We start from the raw sequence: 24028 nt of genomic DNA, 5'->3' as shown, positions 1-24028 counted from the left end.
TAATATGAAATATACATAAAATATGTTGTGTGGTAAATTCAAATGATATTTGAAATAAAACATTCTTAAACATGGTATAAGCTAGTGAACTAAATGTCTAGGCGTGAATTTTTATTGCTAAGTTTTATTTCTAGATTTAGTAATATGTTTTAAGCTCACTGTGCTATGCATCTTTCTTTTAAATGCTTCCATTACTTGACAACCACACCTCTATTCCAAGCTTCAGTTTTTTTCAAATTTTTAAAATTTCAAATTTTTCAGTTATTAAAACTATGTTTGTGTAGTGTAATTTTTTGGTAAGAAGAAAACAGCACCTTATAAAATTTGATGATTCTTTTGTAAAATGTAAAATGACTTCATTGGGCCCTAAGATTGCATTATCTGACCCTATTTATTGGGTCAGTGGAAGCCATAGGCTAATCTGGCTCTATCTGGCAAACGGCTGGATTGTCTGTCTAGAAAAAAATTCGAAGTTTTGGGTCATAATTTTCAAAGTTATTCAAGGGGCCTCTTCATACAAGATCTTGTTCTTGCATTCCCCTTCTTCGCAGATAAGTTTTTTTTTTATATATTCACCTGCTCTGTTCTGTTCGCACTTAATTAGTACTTTCCTTGTTTTTGCATCGCGCCACAGGAATTCCACAGCTTTGAATTTAGCTTTTTTTTCGTTTTGTATCAAGTTAGGACTTAGCACGTTTTATTTTTGTGGGAAAAATTAATTAAAAATATTGTGTTTCCTTTAAACATGGAGAATGATATAGTCTTCTGTAGAACTTTTTAAACATAAAATTATTATAGAGAAGTAAGAATAAAGTTTTACAGAAGACTTTTTGGTTTTCTTATTTGATATAACTCAGTATTAGCTTGTAAAACTAATGTCTAGCCGAATTTATTGATTTACTTCAACATTTACTGTTCTCACATAATGTAATGATTGCAAATTATACTTTTATATACTTTCCCTCCAAACATATAATTATTCCCATTCAAAGGTACTTATATTCACAAAAAAATAAATCATTTTAAAAACAACTTTAAATTTTTTTTTGCAATAATCACTTATATGAAAGATCTTATATCATTCCCAAAAGCCCTTCACTTTAATTCACGCCCAGCCCTTGCCTCTAATGTGCAAATATAATTTGAAAAATGTATGTTCCATATACCTTGCCATGCGTCATACTTTTATTCAAATTGAATTTAGCGTCAAAGAAGCTACTTTTTCAAAATGTAGCTTTTTCAAAATAGTTCTTAGAAGAACTATTTAATTAATTGTGGCAACAGGGACTGAATCTGTAGCCCTCTGAATCCTGGATCTCGGCCTTATCCATCACGCTGTTCAGAGGTACTCGGATGTACGATTTTTCTAAGAAGCTCTTCACAAACTTTTCATAGAAAGATCATAATTGTTGCTTTGGCTTTTTTTTTGGGGGGGGGGGAGTCAGCAAAAACGGATTTCAAACAATAAAGTCAGCAAAAGGTTACGGTAAATGTATACGAGTTTCTGTAATTGAAATATATATCTCCTCTCCACGTAAAAATAAAATAGTTTGTTTGGAAAATGTGGTCATAAACAGACTACGTTAAGTATAAACGAGATAGCACAATTGACATTGGAACAAGGTGAACACACTACTATGCACCTTTTTATGCTCATTCGAAAAATATAATAACCAAATATAAGCAATTTTTTTTAGAATAAAGTACAAAACTTAAAACAAACAGAAATCATTCCCTATATGAGAGGGGCTTCCTCCTTCTCAACCCCCACTCTTTAAGTTAAAGACGTATAATACTTTAAAACTATTTAATGTTCCAAATCAACGCCCAGTACTGGTGCATTATGTGGGCACTGCTATATACTAACGAGAGACGAAACCGACCAAACGGGTTATTTGCAAGAGACTGCTATAGAGAAATAGAATGCAAAGCGTGGTTTTCATTGCGTTTACGATATTTAAACTGTTGTTTTTGGGGTTTAGGGTGGTGGGTACATAGGTTAGGCTAGGTTACGTATTTAATAAAACAGAACGCATTATATTAAACACCTAACCTAACCACCTCTATATATTAAATATTTAATTGAAATATGCTTGCATAGTTACCGTTTATCTCGCTTAGGCTGAGATTATTGTATCCAGGTGGTCACAGAAAACCGGTTTCATCACAGATCAAGAACAAAGCGTGGTCGCTATAACACGCAAGTACCTATCCTTTGGATTGGGAAAAAAGGAAAGGGCTCTATATGTAGCAATAGGTTAATTTTAACAAAGATGTCTTATTGATGGATATCAACTGTGTTGTGCTAACTTTGGTAGCCATCATTTTATTCCAATTAAAACCAAAAAAATTGTTGCATAACCGGTTGGTATAAATGAGCCCAAATATAAACATGTACCTTGCCAAAAAAGCGTGTATGGCACTGAACTTCTTTCTAGAAAAAAGTTCCTCTGCCCTTGGTGTTTACGAATGGGTAGCTTTTATCCTGTTGTCAGTTCTAAATACCCTGAGAAAAATAAACACCTTATATGTTTTGAGAAATTTTATAATCGCTTTTCTCGCAAATTCAATTTTAAGCCATTTTTAAATGCTTGAAAATAATAATTTCCTTCTATGAATTTTGGGTATAAAAAAGACTAAAACATTGGTTTCAAACTGACTATTTTGTTATAAAATCCATTTTGTTAAAGTTATATAATCGGCAAGCATTGATTTGTCACAATTAAGTCAGATAAAAAATTCAAAACAATTTCTCCATTTTTCCATCCGAAGTTTTTTCCATCCATCCATCAAAAGTTTTGGGTCATAATTTTCAAAGTTATTCAAGGAGCCTCTTCATACAAGATCTTGTTCTTGCATTCCCCTTCTTCGCAGATAAGCATACCGACGTAATATATAACATTACAAAATACTGCTTTATATTACACTATAATTTGGAACTTACGAGCCAAAGGAGCAAGGATCCACAGATTTAGTGCTCCTGGGTACCCCTGCCTCCCCCCTGCTCACGCACCCCTCCCTTAGAGGAGGATAAATCACATAAAGTATAAAACTCTGTAATATTTGGAAACATTATAACATTTTCTAATATTTTTTTCTTTAAATCTTAGGCCTACAAAAATGTTGCAAGCTTGATATTATTTCAAAGATGTTAGTCCAAAAAAGATTCTTAATTGCTCAAGAATCTATTTGATAGATGGCAAATGACCTTTGCGCAAATTCTCGATGTCTTCGAGAGATTTACGTTAATATTTTAATTACCAATGACAGTGAAAAAGTATATAAATAAAATTTTATTCAAGAATAAGGCTTTAAATAGAGACACGGGTGAATTTGGCTTGAATTCTATTTCCGATAATTTATTAAAACCAGATAGAGTAAAGTGCAATTCACCCAATGCGACGAACCTCTGTCCAAGTTTTAGTTCATCCAATGCTAACGAACCGGATCCAGGAAGATCAACGAGACTCGCTGCCGCTTTTTGCTTTTGAAAGAATAAGATTATTAAACAATATGTATTTAAGTTTATTTGGTATATAAATTATTATTTTCAATGGTTTTAGTTTAGTTTTACTACTGATGACGGTCACTGCATATGTGACAGAAATATCTAGTATTTTTGTGAAATTTATCTGTGTCTATTGAAAGGATTTTATCCCTATCTGAACTTTTGTTTACCGAAATTATATATATATATATATATATATATATATATATATATATATATATATATATATATATATATATATATATATATATATATATATATAAAATCATATATCTAAAAAAAAATCAGGAAAAATCAAGAATTCAGTTTTTAATGTATTAAGGCCCTTGTCATGGGAATATGATTGACGATTTTAGAAGCTTTGAGTTTAAAGAGTTCAGGTTCTACCCAGAAACCAAGTAACTAGTTGCCTAGGAACTAAGAACAGAGAAAACCCGATTCCTTCAACTGATATTGTACAAGCTTCCGCAAACATATATGTCTTAAACATATATATGTCTTAAACATATATATATATCTTATATATCTTATATATATATCTTAGACATATATATGTCTAAACATATATATATCTTATATATCTTATATATATATCTTAAACATATATATGTCTTAAACATATATATATCTTATATATCTTATATATATATCTTAAACATATATATGTCTTAAACATATATATATCTTATATATCTTATATATATATCTTAAACATATATATGTCTTAAACATATATATATCTTATATATCTTATATATATATCTTAAACATATATATGTCTTAAACATATATATATCTTATATATCTTATACATATATCTTAGACATATATATGTCTAAACATATATATGTCTTAAAAAAAAACAAAACTTGCGGATGAAGATCTTTAAAAGAGCTAAAATTATATGGTACCGAACTATTTAAGAAGGTGTAGCTATCATTTTTAGGTTAAGCTGTCTTTGGGAATCAACAAATTGTTAATATTTGAATTTTTACGGAAGAAAAGCGTTGTCAAGTTTTAAATAATTACTTTTGCTTATTAATTTTAACGGTTAAACGTGGTAACACTGGCGAAATTGTGATATTACCCTAAACAATTCTTAATTTTGAGAAACAGTTACAGTTTTGAAGCAAGTATGAATACGCCTAAAATAGGTCAAGGGCCAAAAAATGATTTATTTTGATGTCCTTGGTACTTAAAGGGGAAAATATTTCGTTGTACCTAGAATTTGAAAATAATCTTAGACTACCAATACTTCTACCATTATTTCTCTAAATTTCTTTCAGTAACGTTCAATTTAAACGAAATAAGATATCAGTCAGGGTTTTATAAGAATTACTTAGCTCAGTTTCGAAGCGATTTATGATTATTCTTGAAAACAATGATCAAGTCGTGAATTTGTGGAACCTTGTATTTGAAGCTGTATTTACTACATGTATTAGTTTCTCGAATAGTTACGTGACTTTATTGTCTATGTTTTAAAATTTCTCCTTCAATTAAGTCATCTACTTCTATCCTAAAAAAAGAAAAAAAAAATCCGTTTTCTAAATTTGTTTGATCAATCGGTTTGATTTGTAGTTCATAAGAAAACATGATATAGAACCATAAATTTTCGGAAATCTATCAAACATACAATCGATGAACATGCATCAATTATTCGTATTCTTCTTTTTATCGTTTTGTAAAAAAAAAAAAGGATTAACGACGGGTCGGAACTGCAGTGCGTTGCTACAGAAAAAAAAAGCATCAAAATTAGTTTATATTCATTTTTGTTTCATTTTTACGGGTCGAACAAACGTTTCGGGGGGAGGGGGGTTCAAACCCTCTAATCCCCTGGTTTGGTCTCTGGATCCCGTTTTAACTAGCCAAAGTCAAACCCATAGGACTATTGCTTTGTATAAAATCTAGTTTGGTCAGTTTTAAGGTATAATTTTTCAGTATTCTTTAAATATTTTTTTCTAAATAACAAATTATGATTGAAAATCTTACTTAGGTACTTGTATGATATACGCCCTATCGCTCAAGTTGTTCATTCATTGACGCATTATCGAACCGGTATTTTTTCGTTAGTTTCTTTCAGCTTAGCGTGACAATACAAAGAAAAGTAACGAAATAGATATAAAATATATAATTTGGGCTATGTATTTATGCATTAGGGGGGAGGGGGAATAAAGTATTTGGACACTGTGAAGTTAGAAAACAACTCTTACTACATAATATACAGAATAATTACACCTAACCCATTAGGCATGCAGGCCCACTTTACTTTGCCCCCACCCTCCTAATGTGCAAATATATAACCCAAATTTGTTTAAAGTATTATATTTTTATCTTACTTTGGTGTATTTTATTAGGATTGAGCGTTAGAGAAACATATTAGAAGAACAATAGGTAGGGTATATATCATACAAGTACCTTTACTTATTATGACATTGATATTATGCCATTCAAATTTTGCATTAAAATAACTTGTTATGACAATATCTTTAGTATTCCCAAAAATTCAAATATTTTGAGCAATTTCTTACCCATTTTATTTTAGATTATTTTCCTACATTTTGTTGGATGAAATGCTATCTCGAAAAATAGATCTTGCAAGTAGTCTTTGATCCTGTTTGGCTTCTGTGTTGTGTGACTGAATGTGAATATAAGTTGAATGTAAAGGAGGTCTGATCCTGTAGTCTGAGCAAGTAGTTTTTGATCCTCTTTGGCTTCTGTGTTGTGTGACTGAATGTGAATATAAGTTGAATGTAAAGGAGGTCTGTTATTCTGCAGTCGGTTGATCAAAATCAAATCAAGTGATTTATTGGAAAACCAGATACAAACTTTCATAGGCATGGCTCAAACATGATATTAAATCAAATAATATAAAAAGATCACAATTAATTAAAATAGGTAACACATGAAAAATAATCAAAGTTATGAATTATTAAAAACTCGGAATAAATCTCCGCGAATAGCGCTATGACCTGGTGTAAATCGGTGTCAGTTCTGAAACTTTCACAGCTTCAAAAAACTTTCAAAAACTTCATTATTTTGAAACAAACAAAAGAAAAGAAAACTTGTAAAATCGCAATTTTGAGGCATGAATATACCTTAGATGGGTCCAGGAGCAAAAAAGAAATGTTTTGATTTTGATGTCCTTGGCACTTTAGATTTGGTATTGGGTTTAAAATAAGGTCCTGAAGAGTTGATTGTTATTTGATAAAAGATAAAGATGCTTTATTTTGTCTTTAGATGTCGTCGAAAATGGATAAAAGAATACCCATATTTCAATTTTTTTATTTTTCTATTCGTTCGCCAATACTGTTGACTCTAGGCTAGATTTTTGATTTTTTTTTTTTTTTTTTTTGCGAAACTGAATGGAAAGGATTTGTAACCCCTCCCTCCCCTGAATCCAGCAGTGGGGACAGCCAGCAAAGGTCCAAAGCTGCGGATTCTTGGAAATCTTGTACCTCGATACATATATTTTGTAAATTGTTTTTGCTTTTCTGAACAATATGACAGGTAGCAGATGCAAGGTTTTTACTGTCAAAATTCAAAACCCTTGAATTTTGATAACATAATTTCAGTGCTGTTGGTCATTATTTTAGCCGCCTGAATTATTGACTAAATTATTGCCAATAATATTGGTGGTGTAGAAAACAAATGTTTCGTCGTTACGCCTAAAGGCTGCAACTGATCCTTTTCGAAATTAACTTAAAAAAAAATTCTTTTGCTGATGTAAAGAGAGGAGTTGAAACTTAAAACGAAAACGATTAAACGATTAAACTTAAAACGATTATTGCTTCACAGATTACGCAAGATACTTGTACAAAAGAACTTCAAACAGACTGGCTCGTGTTATTTTCCAATATTTGCAGAACACAGAATTAAATTGAATTTCTTTATGCCGTTGTACAAACGCAGTATAATATAAAAAAGACGGACGGAAAATGACAAATAAAACAAAATCGAAATTCATAGCGTATTACAAGCAAATAATTAAACAAATAAAAACGAGATACATTTACTATTTTAAGACGGAACACCACAGGTGCCCATTGGTTCGTCTATTATTGCTATGTCCGCTCAAATGAGCCCTCTCAGTATCCCAAGACCACTGGTTTGGCTCGTTCACCCCCCTCCCTGGGAGTACAAAGGGGAAAATAGACACATTATTCCTACACGTGTGAACAAATAGTGTTCCTTGTTTCTGAAGGTGGAGACTGGTAAGTCTTCAGTTTAGGGTTTTAACCCCTCCCCAAACGAAAGTAAGAATATCTAATGAGAGAAAGGTTGAAGTTGGTAGGACATGGTTTGTGTCCGATAAAGGATGAGAGGTTGCCAAAGATCTGATTTTTCGGCCATCCATAGCCTATAGAGCCAAACGAAAAGCAGGTCATGCCCAAATAAAGTGGGAAGATGTCGTAAGAAAGGAATTAACAAGGGAACTATAACTTCTTTCTAGGGCGTAAGGGGGGGGGGGGCCTTTGGATAGATTGGGATGCAGGAGGAGCGTCCGAAGCTATGTTGGCCTCATGTGAATTGGTGCTACGGTGGTTATCCGTTGTAGTAGTAGTAGTATTTCCAACTTTTCGGGGTCTATCCGAATTTTCCCGACAGATAATTGGATTCTCCTAAGCCTTCCTGAATATAACGTTAAATCACAAACGTTACGTAATTAACGTAAAAACGTAAAGTAAACGAAAAGCAGGTCATCTCCGAATAAAGTGGGAAGATGTCGTAAGAAAGGAATTAAAAAGGGAACTATAACTTCTTTCTAGGGCGTAAAGGGGGGGGGGGGGCTTTGGATAGATTGGGATGCAGGAGGAGCGTCCGTAGCTATTTTGGCCTCATGTGAATTGGTGCTACGGTGATTATCGGTTGTAGTAGTAGTAGTATTTCCAACTTTTCGGGGTCTATCCGAATTTTCCCGACAGATAATTGGATTCTCCTAAGCCTTCCTGAATATAACGTTAAATCACAAACGTTACGTAATTAACGTAAAAACGTAAAGTAGCGTAAATCAACAATTTGTATTTTGGGTTGATGCTCGTGCATTCACGAACCATAGTTTTCGGTAGATTTTGGAGAGCAAAATTTTCTTTTGATAAATTCTGGGAAACCCCGAAAAAAAATAAAGATATTGGAAGCACTGTTACTATATTTTAATTTAAATCTAATTAAAACAAAAAACACTCAAAAACCGTATTCACCCTCCTGTTAAAAACATTGTTAAAACCTTCAAGTGTATTAGTGACGATAAGATATAACGTCATAACGCCGTTGTATTTTTAGATCTGACGTTGGGGAATTTTTTGAAAAAAATTGAGGAACCTAAGTTGAGGCCCCTCAGCGAAATTGAAGAAGATATGCTCAAACTAGTTGGGGACGAGTTTGACCAGCTGGGAAGGGAAGGAGTATTTAATTTTGCTGAAGAAGAAGAAGTCAAGGAGAAACAAGAGGAAATGAATAATCCCCTGTGTGTTATGTGCGAATTTGCGATGGCTAAAATTGATCGACTTCTTATTACGAATGCTACAGAGGTATTGTCTTAGATAATTTTATGTATTTATGTTATTCTATTTCTGTTTTGTCTATATTAGTTTAATTTACTTTGTTTTAGGTTATTTATTTAGTTTAATTTGTATATAAGTTTTTAGTTAGGTTTGGATTCACCCCCCCCCCCCCAAAAAAAAATGTCAGACTCGTTAAACGTTACAAAAATCCATATAAACAAATTTTTGATGCGCTTTTTAAAGTTTTTGTTGTTGTAACCCCCCTCCATCCGAACAAAAATCCTAGATGCCCCTTGCCCTTGATTCATGCCGACTCGATTAATTGGACCTGATCAATCTCGTATTTTTTCTTGCGGCATTATGCATTCAGTTTCCAGTAAATGTTTAGTTAACTTACTCCTCAATGCTTGCAAAATAACTTCATTTACGACAAGTAATTACTATGCCCAAAGATGGGTCTGATTAGATTTAGGAAAATTCTGTTTTCCTACGGACTGCAAAAATCGTTGATGGAACTTCGATTCTTAGAAAGTTTCATTCTTAGAAAATTCGCCTTTTTTAATGAGCCCAACTTCATATGGCTAGAGCTGGGAATTTTCAACTAATTCACATGGTTATTCTTTGTTATTTTCGACTAATTCTTGGTTATCAGTAGCGTGGACTTGAATTTTAATTTTCATGTTTCACAATGTTTGTTTTACGCTCCAATATACGTTATAGCGATTACTGTTGAGTTAACCATTAATTTATTATCTGAAGAAATATGGAGTATTTACGTGACCAGAACGAAAAGGCTTCGGAACAGTTTTTGTTCTATAGCTTGGATAAGACTAGGGAAATCAAAAATGAGAGAATGCAGATGTCGCATCATTTTGATGTAAGAGCAGAGATGTAGGTAGGCTTTTTAACGTTCGAGGTCGATCCCCCCCCCCCCCGGATTCCCTGGGTATTTAAATTAAAAGGGTGCTTATGTAAATGGTGCCCTAACATATGCTGTGCCCAGGGATTACTGTACCCCCTTCCCTAGCTACGCCACCGCATACGAAAGGATACAGTTATTTTTGGTTGTCTTTGAACTTCAGATATTTTTATCTTGATTTTTGCCGGTCGTTCCAACCTTCTATGAAAGAAAAGATGCCACTCGGTTGTGGTAATTTCGCTTCGGTCCTTGGTTTTCCCCTCCTAAAATCTATAGATACAATATAAGTTTTTAACGAAAATGGATGCAGGCGAAGGGCAAACTTGAGTGAAGAAAAGTTGGAGAACAAGAACTTTAGGGGAGGGAAAAGTGAAAGGAAGTTGGAAAACAAGAACTTTAGGGGGATGGAAATTTTGCTACCCAGTACGTGTATATCGTTTAAGCTATAAAAAAAGAATAAATAGTAAAATTTAAAAATAGAAATGTAATATTTATTCGATTCAAATTGTTTACTACGATAGAGATGCCACTTGGTTGTGGTTATTCGGCTGGCTTACTAAAAGATACCACTCGGCTGAGGCAATTCAAAAGGTGTTATGTTACACAGCTTAAGTTTTGCGGGAGAGCGGTTTAGCTAAAAAATTCATTTATTTTTTAATTTATAGGACCAATTATATTGCACAGGATTATTTCAAATACGACCTAAATCTTCAGTTTCGGTGTGTTTCGGTTTTACGGTTTGTGTTCGGAACCTAAACTACGGTTGTTAACTACTGTTAAGTGAACCGTACGGTGATTCGTACGCTGATTCTGACAAGGTCTTGGCGTCAAAATTTTGCTTCTTTGTCAGCAAGTCAATTATCAGGCAAATCTTCAGAGGAGCTTAAATGAAATCCTTTTTTTAAATAACCTGAGATTGCCTTTGTAAAAGTCCAAAAATCCATAAGGAAAATTCCAAATATCCTTAAGTAAATACACTCAGTGACAGGAGTTAGGAAAAATTGGCTTGATATTGAGGGTAAACGATCAGACAGTGTTGTTAATTGGAGCGGGGGGTTCCCCCTACATTTTTGAAAATATCTTTTTTGTTTTTTTCATTAAAAAGTGTTTTCTTTTGTTTTTTTCTCAAGAAAATTGAAAAAAAGGAAGCCTGAGACATGGAAGCTGAATGACACTAAAGAGCAGAGGGATGATGGAATTTTGCAACCCCCTAGTGATTTATCACTATTTTTAGTGATTTTTTACATAGTGTTTTTTCTGTCTAGTTATTTTGAAAATTTAGCGATTTTTTGCTTTTATTAGTAATAATGTTTATTATATAAATAGCACAGAAATGAAATAAAAATTGCACTGATTCAGAATAAAAGCGGTGCTAGAATTCTATCTCCGAGGAAACTGGAAGCAAGCAAGTGTATATTGCCGTAAATAGTCCCCTGGGCTTTTCTTTTCGTTTGCACGACTTTTTTCTTCTCTGCGAAGTATGTCTACTACTACTACTACTACTAAAAACTTACTGCCGCACTAAGCTGTCTGACACCAACACAGCTGTAATGTTTCCTCCTCCATCCAAATCTCTTCAAAGTGTCACTGTTTTCTCCCTCCCAAAAAGTCCAATCTCCTTCAAATCCTTACTTGTGACATTTGCCCACTCCATTCGGGGAAGCCCTTCTCTTCACTTGGCCCCAGATGGCACGCCGGAAATACAGAATCGTTGGTAATCTGTCATCATTCATCCTTAAGACGCAGTCTAGCCATCTTAACATTTCTTTCATATAGTCCTTGACCGTAGGATTGTTTGATATATTCCTCTAGAAAACATTTAAAAAATATCCCTCAGCCAAGGCCGTATCCAGGGGGGTTAGGGTTTTTGACTCCCCCCCCCCTGAAATGTGGGTCCGACTCGTAAAAACGTAACAAAGGTAAATATAAACAAATTTTTATGAGTTTTTTTAAGTTTTTTTGTAACCTCCTCCCCCCAAAAAACCTTTTGTACCACCCCCCCCTGAAAAAATCCTGGATATGGCCCTGCCCTCAGCCTTTCGAAGTACTGCCATGTTTCAGAACCATACTTGCTTTTTTAAAAGGCCTAAAGAGTCTTTCCCCTACTTTCAAGAAGAAAGTAGAGAATTTAAAACTTCAGTGATTTTTTCGCTTTTTTTTTCCAGAATCTAGTGATTTTATTGTGGTAACCCTGAGAAGGTGGTTCTGTACCAGTAACAAAGAAGAGCACTCGCTTCAAAAGAAGCGCACGAGAAAAAAAAAATTCAGAAGTAGTTGGGTTAGTTTTCTTTGACGGTTTATCGTGAAAAGAGACAAATATTTGAGGTTCGATAGAGAAGTTGACGTTCATATGATTAGAAAAAAGTGGATCCAAGCTGAAAATAGAAGCCTAAAAAATAATCTTAGAAATTTACACTTAAGTTTTTTTGGTGTAAGGACTTCTTTTATTTGTATTTTTTTTTTCCATCGGACTTGATTTAACGTTGATCATTTATCAGACTCATTTTAATTTCCCTCAGTAAAAGTTCGATTTTTTTTTCTCACTAAAAATCAGAAAAAAATCGAAGTAGCAATAAAATAATTACTTCTATGTTTCAAGGTTAGACATTTTATTTTGTATTCCTGTGTGTCGTAGGGATACCATACCGCCGGTTTGTCTTGGTGTCCATATTGTTTACCCTAATTCTGAACAAAAATTTTTGAGTAGTCTTACGAATTTTTAGCCGGGAATGGGTCTCCTGGTCCTTCTCCAATTGGTATCCCTATTCAAGATCCAAGTACACAGTAAGGTGGCGCTTCTAGTATTCTAAGAGGGAATTTCTGACTTTGTTTTGAGTATATAAAATAGTTAAAAAAAAGTTTATTCTTTCTTTTTTCAAATGATACAAAAATATTTCTAGAATAAAAATAAAGGAAAAGCAACATCTGCACAGAAATAAAGGACTATTATTATCTATAGTAGCTGATGGACGATTTTTGGATAGGCGTTTCAACTGTTGTCTTGACATGGGCTGGTGCTGTGTAGCTCTGTATCGGGTCAACATTGGCTGTTGCAGGAGCTTTATATTGTTCTGGAGCTTCAGGGGCTTGTAGATAGCTTTCTTGGGGATCTGGATAGGCTTGTGCTGGTTCGTTTACAAGTATTGTAGGAGCAGCATATTCAGATGCACTATATTGTTCTGGTGCTTGTATTGCACTTTGTTCATGAGCTGGGTAGGTTTCCATCGGTGCCTTTATGGCTGGTGCAGAGGCAGTATATTTCATTGGTATATTTTGTTGATTTTGAGGGTAAGCTAGTGGCTGTTCATTTTCCTGGACTTTTTTGCGCATTGCTTCCATTTCTTGCTGAGTGATTGACACTTTTATTGGCTCGGCGGAGTCGGGGAGGCTCATGGTGTAGGTAGAGGCGGTGTTTGTTTTCATGACTGGTGCTTGAGCTTCACTCATTACTGGACGAAAGCCTTTATCATCAGCAACGTAGTTTACTGTCATTAGTTTTCCGTCTGGTGCTGTGTAGGCATACGCTCCAGTAATAACACCGTTCTTTTGTTGCTCGACTCTTTGGTTTAGAGACCCAGACATCTCATCGTTGATATTATAGCTGAATTGATAATCACGTGGTGGAGGCTGAGTTGTTGGTATTTCTTTCATTTCGTTCATGGTTGGTGCTATTTGTGCCATGGTTGGTGCCATGGTTGGTGCTATTTGAACTGCCCTATGCTCCTTTTGGTACATTTACGCTTTGATCTGATCCTGCTGGTCCATACCCATAATACGAAGGTGCGGCAAATGAGCAAGCCAAAGCTGCATATACGGCGGCCTGAAAATAAAATGAGCGAGTCTTAATTGTTGCAGAGGAAATTATATTGCTGGAAAGAGCTGGAATATTATTAAAGTATCAATGGCGATGAATATGACATCTAATAGTTTTGGTTAAGTGGAAATTTTCACAACTATATTTATCGTAAAAAAAAAACAGGAAATACGGATTTACATGTACTTATAACGGCCGTTTTTGCACAACAAATTTCGTCCGTTTTTTGCTGCAAGTTTGTGCGTCAAAACGGTTCAACGGCTATGTTGAAATATTTCTACTCAGCCGTTTAAAATTGCATCTATTATTCTGAGTTGAAAGCTTTGTTGAACCATAAATGTAAATAACTGAGAAACTTATCATGTTTATCAGAAGTTTTTCATTAATATTTGACAAAGAACAATGATGTTTAAGTCCTCTTAATCCAAAATTTTAATCCTTTACGCCTGGGGGAATATTTCCAGGGAGATGAACATATAAGATAAAAATCATATTTTTAATTAGATATACCTAGGCTAATACAGGTTTGCCTATTTCTATAGTTTTGTATCTCAAAGGGTGTATTTTAATGCCAAAACATCCCAGCTCTTATTGAGCCTTCAGATAAATACAGAATTAGTTCTAAGGGAGAGACGAGGAGATGATGGAAGTATAAATTGGTGTATAATCCCCAGGTAGTTCTAGTCTTTTTTTTATAAGTTGAAAGTGACTGGAGAAGGAGTATTTTCGGGGGGGGGGGGTAAATGACAAGAACCGATGTATTAAACTTGTAACAAATTAGTTTTAACTTGTTTATTTTCGCGGTTCAACGTTACAACACTGACGAATGATACTGCCATAAAAGCTTAATAAATATTAAAGAATCGCGGTTTTTGAGCATGAATAAATCTAAGATGAGTTCATATATATATATATATATATATATATATATATATATATATATATATATATATATATATATATATATATATATATATATATATATATATATATATATATATATATATCCCTTAACGGGGCTAGATATAGCCCACGATTCTGCGCAAAACTGCTTTTTTTGTATTTATTCATTTATTATTTTTGTATTTTCTATTTGGAATTATGATCAATTGTCGACGTGAAATAAACACTAAAGACAATGGGAAACCCGGAACATCAGCAAACACAAAATTTGTATTTTGTTGCATACAGCCTCAGGAGCGCCAATTCACGAAAATATTGGGGGAAGTACAAGTATTTTCCCATTTTTGGCAATGACGTGTAAAAAGGGTTTTCAAAATCGTAAGGGGGAAGGGGCTACTAGGTTTATTCGATATTTTCAATGATCAAATCTAGGACATCCTCTGTCCTCCCAATAGGTGCCCCTGCACCGCCTTTGAATTACAGCAGCCAATCCTGTTAGTCATAGGGATAGAAAAAAGAACATACGTCATTTTCTCGCTTGTTTTTGCTGTCTGGTACAGTCTAAAGTTGCGTGACCGGGTTTCATATTCTTTGTCTACCTCTATAGTTGTAGTTTTAATCCTGATACTAGTGTTGGGCGATAATTTGATCAAACGATATATCGAAATATCGATGTTTTTACTTTCGATATTCGATAATCGAGTTATCGATTTCGATATTTCTGATCAATTTATATTCAGATTAACTCTAGGTTTTGCAAAGTTAAAAAAAAATTGGGCACTTACCTGTTAGCCACTACACACTCGGGAATCTGAATCTATAAAATCATACAACAACCGGTTTATTGCTGTTTGTATACGGTTACAATTAGCTTCGATTCAGTGGAAAACTACATTGTAGCTATGTTTTAATAAATATTTAGTTGGTATTTTGGTTTATTTAGGTTAGGTTACTTATTGCATGCAGCCCCGCTATACTTAACCCCCACCCCACCATCCCCCTAGTGTGCAAAAAAACAGCCCAAAATATGTAAATTATTTATTATTTTATATTATGATTTTTTTTAAATATGAAAAAAGATTATTGATATCTAATCTACACGGGCCAAAATTAATCCTTCTCTCCTTTGGCGTTTTCTGTCCTCTAAAAGCGATGAGTCTTTATCCGCATCTTCTATCCCTGATTCTGAATGGTACGCATATTATAGATTCAATATATATTATTATATTATTATTATTATTATATCCTATCTATTTCCCAAGCATAGCGGTTGTTTCTACCCCATACCTGTAGATCCAAATTCTCGAATGTGTACTGGCTGATAGAAAAATACCAACAATTATAATAAAAGTGTATTTTGCACAATTTTTTTAAACTTTGAATAATAGAAAATCAAGCAATAAAAACAAACTTCGATTACAAGAGTGAATATCATAGAAATCTAGACTTGAAATTACTCGGGCTCAGGGTAAAGAAAGATGACCTACTGACTAGTTTTGGCTATTCAAACTCAGCAACATGTCAATGTTTTTTCCCTGAGCATTTGTTCTACCTTTCAGTGATTAAATAAAAAAAAAAGAAAACAGGTTTTTTCAACTGAAAGTAAGGTTCAGCATTAAAACTTAAAACGAACAGAAATTATTCCGTATATGAGAGGGATGCCCGTCATATACGTTTTTTCTAGTATTTTAAAAACAAGCTTCTTATTCTAATTAAATAGCCCTTGTGTTTCAGGAGTTGTTTTTAAATAATTGGAACTCTTTAAAGGAGGGGGTAACTCCCCTCGCATACGGTAGGGTTTCTTTTTGTTTCAAGTTTCAATATGTCTCCCTAGTTTCCGTTAAAAAAAAATTTTTTTTTATTTAATTTTTGGTTGTTTTCATTTAATACCAGGAAATCATCACTACAAATCCGTCCCTGCTGAAAATTCCACCCAGATATTTTCTTGTGGACAATTTCGCCTAGAAATTTCTCTTACGCCTATTTTCATTTGAAAAAAAAAACTTTGTCTTTCATTTAATTTTTGATCTTTTTCAAATCATGCCGGAAAACTCCTTCAACAGAAAATTTTTCATTGAAATCCCATCCTCCGAATGGAAAGTTTCTTCCACGGAAAATCCTCTGATGAAGAATTTCTCCCGCGAAAAATTTCCACATGAAGAATATCTCCTGCGAAAAATTCCGCCACGAAGAATTGCTCCCACTGAAAACTTTCCCATGGAAAATTTCCCCCGTGGGACCTCCCTCCCTCCCACAAAAAAATCTCCCAGGCAATTTTAACCTCTCTGAAAATTTACCCCGGATAATATCCCCGGAACATCTCTAGATGTTCAATTGAATCGGCAAAGAGACAGTAAAATAAATTTGATATAAGAGTTCTGGCAAATTCTCCCGTGTAATATTTCTCCTTATAAGTTCATTTTTGGAAACTTCCCTGCCCATGAAAAATTCTCCCCGTGGAAAATCCCCTTGCGCAAAATTTCCCTCCCTAAAAACGTCTGTTTACTTCCAAATAACAGAAACTATATGTAAACAACAGACAAAATTCATAACTTATAGCCCTTCCCCCGGGTACTATGGGGGGATCATGACAATTTCCTCGGAACATCTCTACATCAAAAATTGAATCGGCAGAGAAACGAATTTCGTATAGGAGTTATGACAAATTCTCCGCTGTAAAATTCCCCCTTGTTAGTTCAGCCCCGGAAACTTCCCTGCCCATGGGAAATTCTACCTGTGGAAAATTCCCCCACAGAAAATTCCCCCTCCCCTAAAAAGGCCTGTTTACTTACAAATAAAAATACTATACGTAAACAATAGGCCAAATTCATAACTTAAAGCCCTTTCCTCAGGTTGTGGGGAGTCAGGTTATCTCCGGAGGAACATTTTTTCGATCTTTCAACTATGGTGAACAAAATGAATATCTCAAAATCGGGATCGGGTGTTTTCAGGGAAAAAGGGCGTGGGAGGGGGGCTATTGGCTCTCCAATATCTCGGGTCACTTTAAAAGGGAACTAGAACTGTTGTTTTCTTTCGAACGAGCACTTTCCCAACATTCTTGGGCCTTTGAATTGATGCGATCACGCTGGCGAAAGAAAGAGGAATAAATAAACATGCATCCGTGATTTTTATTCTGACAAATAATACAAAATTCTACATTTACGCTGACGGGAGGTTAAAATCTTTACAAGTAGGGTTCCATGATATGCTGAATCTGATGGTACGATTTTCTTTAAGATTCTTTGACTTTTTGGGGTTTCTCCCCTTTCCCAAAAATCACGAAAATTTTCTCAGGCTCGTATCTTTTGATGGGAACACTAAACTGAATGAATCCTTTATATTTGGATTCAGCATAGAAAGCCAATTCTCTTTTATATGAGCAAGGCCTATCAGCTTAGAAGGCATTAATACAGCCAAGGCCTTTTGGAGGTTCTCAGCAACATTTGGAAGTCCTCCTGACTAAACGTATTTTGAGTTTGAGAACAGGCTATGCCAACTTATGGATACAGGTAAGTATGCTGTGTATCAGCATGTATGAGTCAATGGATTAAATGCATCATTGTTCTTCTTCTCGCCCATTTCCCAAACAATTTTCTATGTTGGATCTTTTCTGCAGGACGTTTACCAGTAGCAGAAAAGGTTGAAAATAGTCAAATATGTTCAAATATCGTTTTCGATATCGATATTTTCGTTTCGATATTCCATATCGATATTTGCTCTGATATATCGATATATCAATATCGATATTGAATATCGCCCAACACTACCTGATACTGACCAAATGATTGCATAGCATTAAGAACATCGAGAGAGAAAAAATAAACTTACAAGGAATAAAACCATGTCTTGTTATCTCTTTCTTCAATTTAATTCAACTGATATATTTCTATTGTGGCACTGGTATATATACCGGGATGGGAGTATGTTTAGTCAATAAACACATTCTCATTCAAAGGGTTATTATTTGTTTTACGGTTCAGGGTTATTGACATAATTTGAGTTTATCCTTATCTATAAATCTTCAAGAAGGTACATTGCTTTTTCAGTGATACAGAGATTGAGCTGTACATAATTGGTGACAAGACAGAATTATCGTCTTAGAAACGCAAATTAAAAGCCAAGTTCCGCTTAGAATCCGGCTCAAATCTCGGGGTTAATGTTGCCAATGTCTGCGATCTGATAAAGGCAGGCTCTAAGCTGAACAAAGTTCTTTCTTTCAAATTACCAATTTCTTTACATGGATTTGCGTTACTACCCAGGCAGGCACGTACTCTGGTCGCAAGATTTTTTTTTTCAAATTTAAAATTTATTTTTTGAGATTTAGGAGGGGGGATTTGCATTTTTACATGAAAATGTGAAGAAAGAACGTTACTTGTTACATGGAACACACCCAAAAAGTTAAGCTAGTTTAAATCCTAATGAAACATACCAAAACATGACGATAATATAATGCTATAGAAACAAAATTATGGAAACTACGACAAAGAACTATGGAAAGCAGACCGCGCAGAACACATTATATTAAATACCTAGCCTAGCCTAACGCCTAACCACCTCTATATATTAAATACTTAATTAGATATAACCACATCGGAGTTTTTTTTTCACTCAAAATAAGCAAATCATAACCGATTGCGAAAGGCATACGGCTTTTTGTCAGATCTTAGAGAGCGAATGAAAGATTTTAAGCCGAACTGTTCAGCCATGACAAAAAATTAACAAAGAGAGAAAAAACTCAATGAAAAAACGACAATCTTTGCTATGTTGGCACAATGTATTATTAATATTTTTTTTTGTGTGTGTGTATGGGGGGGGGTTAGACCAGGGCACTTCGTATCGAACGAGTTGTCGCAGAAACTTGGTTAAGGACTCATTCGATTGGAAATTAGAAGGGGTTGAGCCCTTTTTAATCGTCGAAAGTGATTGGAAGGCAACTAACACCCGTTCCACGCCCACCATTTCACCAAACACATCCAATCAAAATTTTGAGATAGCCCTTATGTGCAACGTAGTTGAAGGCTCTAGAAATTATGTCTTCGAGGAGGACACTCCCCCACAGTCCTCAGGGCAAGGGTAGTTATTTATGCCCTGGGGGCATATAAGGTTTTCATTGAAAGCGCTGTCGTATAAACTTGAAAAAGGGCTAATTCGATTTGAAGATCAAAGGGCTAGGGCCCTTTTTAATAGTCAAAAGTGATTGGAGGGCAACTAACCCCCCTCTCACGTCCACCATTTCCCAAAACACATCCAATCAAAATTTTGAGATAGCCTTTTTGTTCAACGTAGTTGAAAGTTCGGGAAATTAGGTCTTTGAGGACGACAACCCCCCCCCCCCCACAACCCTCAGGGCAAGGATCATAAGTTGTGCCTTGGGGGCATATAAGGTTTTTATAGAAAGTGTTGTCGTAGAAACTTCAAAAAGGGCTCATTTGATTCGAAGGTCAAAGGGCTCGTGCCCTTTTCAATAGTCAAAAGAGATTGGAGGGCAACTAACCCCCTCTCACGCCCACCATTTCCCAAAACACATCCAATCAAAATTTTGAGAAAGCCATTTTGTTCAACGTAGTTGAGAGTTCGGGAAATTAGGTCATTCAGGAAGACAAACCCCACACAGCCCTCAGGGTGAGGGTTGTAAGTTATGTCATAGGGGCATATAAGGTATCTATAGAAAGCGTTGTCGTAGGAACTTGAAAAAGGGCTCATGCAATTGGAAATTTAAAGGCCTAGTGCCCTTTTTAATAGTCGAAAGTGATTGGAGGGCAACTAACCCCCCTCTCAAGCCCACCATTTCCCCAAATACATTCAATCAAAATTTGGATATAACCATTTTGTTCAACGTATTTTAAAGTTCTGGAAATTAGGTCTTTGAGGATGACAACCCCCCCCCCCTCCCCACAACCCTCAGGGCAAGGATTATAAGTTGTGCCTCGGGGACATATAAGGTTTTTATAGAAAGTGTTGTCGTAGAAACTTCAAAAAGGGCTCATTCGATTGGAAATTGTTAAGACTAGTGCCCTTTTTAATAGTCGAAAGTGATTGGAGGGCAACTAACGCCCACCATCTCGCGCCCACCATTTTCCCGAACATATCCAATCAAAATTTTGAGATAGCCATTTTGTTCAACGTAGTTCAAAGGTCCAGAAGTTACGTTTTTGAGGATGACCAACCCTCCACAGCCAAACCCTCCAAACCCTCCGGGAAATTAGGTCATTGAGGATGACAAAACCCTCAGGGTGAGGGTTGTAAGTTATGTCCTAGGGGCATATAAGGTTTTTTATTGAAAGCATTTTCGTAGAAACTTCAAAAAGGGATCATTCAATTGGAAATTTAAAGGCCTAGTGCTCTTTCTAATAAGAGAAAGTGATTGGAGAGTGACTAACCCTCCGATCACGCCCACCCTTCTCCAAGATAAATCCAATCAAAATCCGTATATGACCATTTTTTTCTACGTAGTTGAAAGTTCTGGAAATTCGGTATTTGTGGATGACAACCCCCCCCCCCCTCCCCCAACCCTCAGGGCAAGGATTGACTCGGGGGCATATAAGGTTTTTATAGAAAGTGTTGTCGTAGAAACTTCAAAAAGGGCTCATTCGATTGGAAAGTGAAAGGGCTAGTGTCCTTTTTAATAGTCGAAAGTGATTGGAGGGCAACTAACGCCCACCATCTCGCGCCCACCATTTTCCCGAACATATCCAATCAAAATTTTGAGATAGCCATTTTGTTCAACGTAGGCTAGTTCAAAGGTCCAGAAGTTACGTTTTTGAGGATGACAAACCCTCCACAGCCCCCAGGGCAAAGGTTGTAAATTATGCCCTGGGGGCTAATAAGGTTTTTTATTGAAAGTGTTGTCTTAGAAACTTCAAAAAGGGCTCATTCAATTGGGAATTGAGAGGGCTAGTGCACTTATTAATAGTCAAAAGCGAGTGGAGGGCAGATGCCCTCACTCCCATCATTTCCCCAAACACTGTCGATCAAAATTTTTATATAGCCATTTTGTTGAACGTAGTTGAACGGTCCGGAATGACAACCCCCCACAGCCCTCTGGGCTAAGGTTTTAAGTTATGCCCTGGGGGCATATAAGGTTTTTGTAGAATGTGTTGTCATAGAAACTTCAAAAGGGGCTTATTCAATTGGGAATTGAGATGGCTAGTGTCCTTATTAATGGTCAGAAGCTATTGGAGGGCGTATACCCCCCTCCCCCCGCACGCCCATCATTTCCCCAAACACTCCCGATCAACATTTTGATATAGCCATTTTGTTGAACGTAATTGAAGGGTCCGGAAATAATGTTTTTGAAGTATGACAACCCCCCTCCCCCTTACAACCCTCAGGGCTAAGATTGTAAGGTGTACTCTGCGGGCAAATAATGTTTTTATAGAAAGTGTTATTATAAAAAATTCAAAAAGGGCTTATGGCGTTGGAAATTGAGAGGGCTATTGTCCCTTTTAATAGTCAAAAGTACTTGAAGGGAGTATCACCCCCGCCCCATGCCCATCATTTCCGCAAACATTTCCGATCAACATTTTGATATGGCCATTTTGTTCAACGTAGTTGAAAGGTCTAGAAATTATGTCTTTGAGGATGGCAACTCTCCCGCATATGCCTCAGGACGAGGGTCGTAAGTTATGCCCTTTGGGCATATAAGGTTTTTATAGAAAGTTTTGCCGTAGAAGCTTCAAAGGGGGCTCTTTCGATTGGAAATTGAGAGGGCTAGTGCTTTTTATTAGTCGATAGTGATCAAAGCGTAAATGCTCCCCCTCTTGCTCATCATTTTCCCAAACACTTACAATAAAAATTTTGAGATGGTCATTTTGTTCAGCGTATCAGAAAGATCTAGGAAGTATTTTTTTTAGGATAAAAAATCCCCTCCAGCTCTCAGGGCAAGGGTTGTAAGTTATGCCCTGGGGAAATATAAGGTTTTTATAGACAGCGTGGTCATATAAACTTTGGAGGGGGCTCATTGGATCGGTATTCCGACGCTCTAGTGGTCTTTTTAAAAGTGATCAGAGGGTAGCTACCGCCTCCCCCTCCCCCTCATACATGTCGTATTGTCCCGAAATGCATCAAATAGAAATTTTGAGATAGCCATTCTATTCAAAATAGTCTAAATATCATATAACAAGGCTTTTGGGGTTGAAACAAAGCCCAGAAATTAGGGGCAAGGGTTGTAAGTTATGTCCAGGGAGTATTTAAGGTTTTTATGGAAGGGATGGCTGTTTAACTTTAGAAGAGGCTCAGTTTTTCACCCTGAAAAGACTATGTGAATATAAAACGAACAGAAATTAATTTAAAAAAACTTTTTTCACAAAATAAGTTTTTCAAAAAAAAGTATAGAACTTCATTGTTCGAAAATGAACAAAAATAGAATCAAATAATCTACCAAGCATACAACTACCACAAATCAGTATCAGTAAACAAATGAAGTTCGAAATAAATATAAATTAAAACGAATAACAGAGTCAAACTTAACACAAGCAAAAATTAATATGAGTAGTGCTCTAAACCTCAAGCTTTCTAAAAGCCAGAATGCAATTTTTGCTATGCTGAAAAAAATTCTCTTAAGTATTTTATTTTTTTTAACTCAATGAAATCAAAAATTAATTAAGATTTTAAGGAAGAAAAATCTTCTTATGTATAGTAAAAAACTTACAATGCACGTTTTTTTTTCAGCAAATTCATTTAAATTTTTTCAGTGATATACAAATTGTATTTTGGCTTTTAGAAAGCATTGGGTTTACAACCCTATTCATATTAATTTCTGCTCGTTTAGAGTTTGAGTCTGTTATTTATTTTAATTTCTGTTTGTTTTTGGTTTCATATATTTATTGATAATGATTCGTGGTATTTGTATGCTTCGTAGATTATTTGATTCTATTTTTGTTCATTTTTGGGTTAATGGAGTTCTTTACTTTTTTTGAAAAACTTTGTAGAAAAAGTTTTTAAATTAATCTTTCGATAAATAGGGACACGGGAAATTTAAATATTGACTCAATTTATGATAATCTTTTGAAAAGTGAACCAATAGTCAACAAGGGAATGAAGATTTTAAATAATCACGAGGGGACTATATTACCTACCAGACCAAAACGATTTGCTTCAGTAATAGCCAACAAGAGGATTATTTCGCCACAGAATAATTAACTTAATTTCAATTTCTTATATTTTTGCCCCAGTTTCTTTGGTGTTCTCATCGAAGTAACTCTAATAGCTTATTTTCCCTACGTTGATGCGCTTTATTGGTGGTGGTTTTATTTGTTTTTAGTTTTAATTTGGTTTTTTATCTTGTGCTGAATAGTGGTCGGCACCGTTTCTGTTTTTGGCCAAAACAGAAACGGTAAAAAACGGCAATGAAAAAACGGAACAGAAACGAAAACGTTGAAAAA

At 35.1% G+C, this 24028-nt stretch overlaps 2 protein-coding genes across 2 annotated transcripts in view; one reads left to right on the top strand and one right to left on the bottom strand.

Moving 5' to 3' along the window:
* The window catches only part of Sap-r (prosaposin), a 217850-nt gene that overhangs the window by 96855 nt on the left and 96967 nt on the right, over positions 1-24028 (top strand). The window contains exon 14 of the mRNA XM_089089955.1: positions 8789-9036. Within this exon, the coding sequence (XP_088946081.1) occupies positions 8789-9036 (248 nt within the window). The remainder of the gene's footprint in view (positions 1-8788; positions 9037-24028) is intronic.
* LOC148952575 (uncharacterized) lies at positions 12774-18504 on the bottom strand. The gene is made up of 2 exons (XM_089089958.1): positions 18474-18504; positions 12774-13748 (listed from the first exon to the last, which is right to left on the bottom strand). The coding sequence occupies exon 2, from the start codon at positions 13661-13663 to the stop codon at positions 12878-12880; it is 786 nt and encodes a 261-aa protein (XP_088946084.1). The 5' UTR covers positions 13664-13748; positions 18474-18504; the 3' UTR covers positions 12774-12877.

This window comes from Artemia sp. Qi Xiang Cuo, chromosome 5, assembly GCF_049724085.1.
Source record: "Artemia sp. Qi Xiang Cuo chromosome 5, ASM4972408v1, whole genome shotgun sequence".
Classification (NCBI taxonomy): domain Eukaryota; kingdom Metazoa; phylum Arthropoda; class Branchiopoda; order Anostraca; family Artemiidae; genus Artemia; species Artemia sp. Qi Xiang Cuo.
This window is presented reverse-complemented; position numbering and strand designations above follow the sequence as displayed.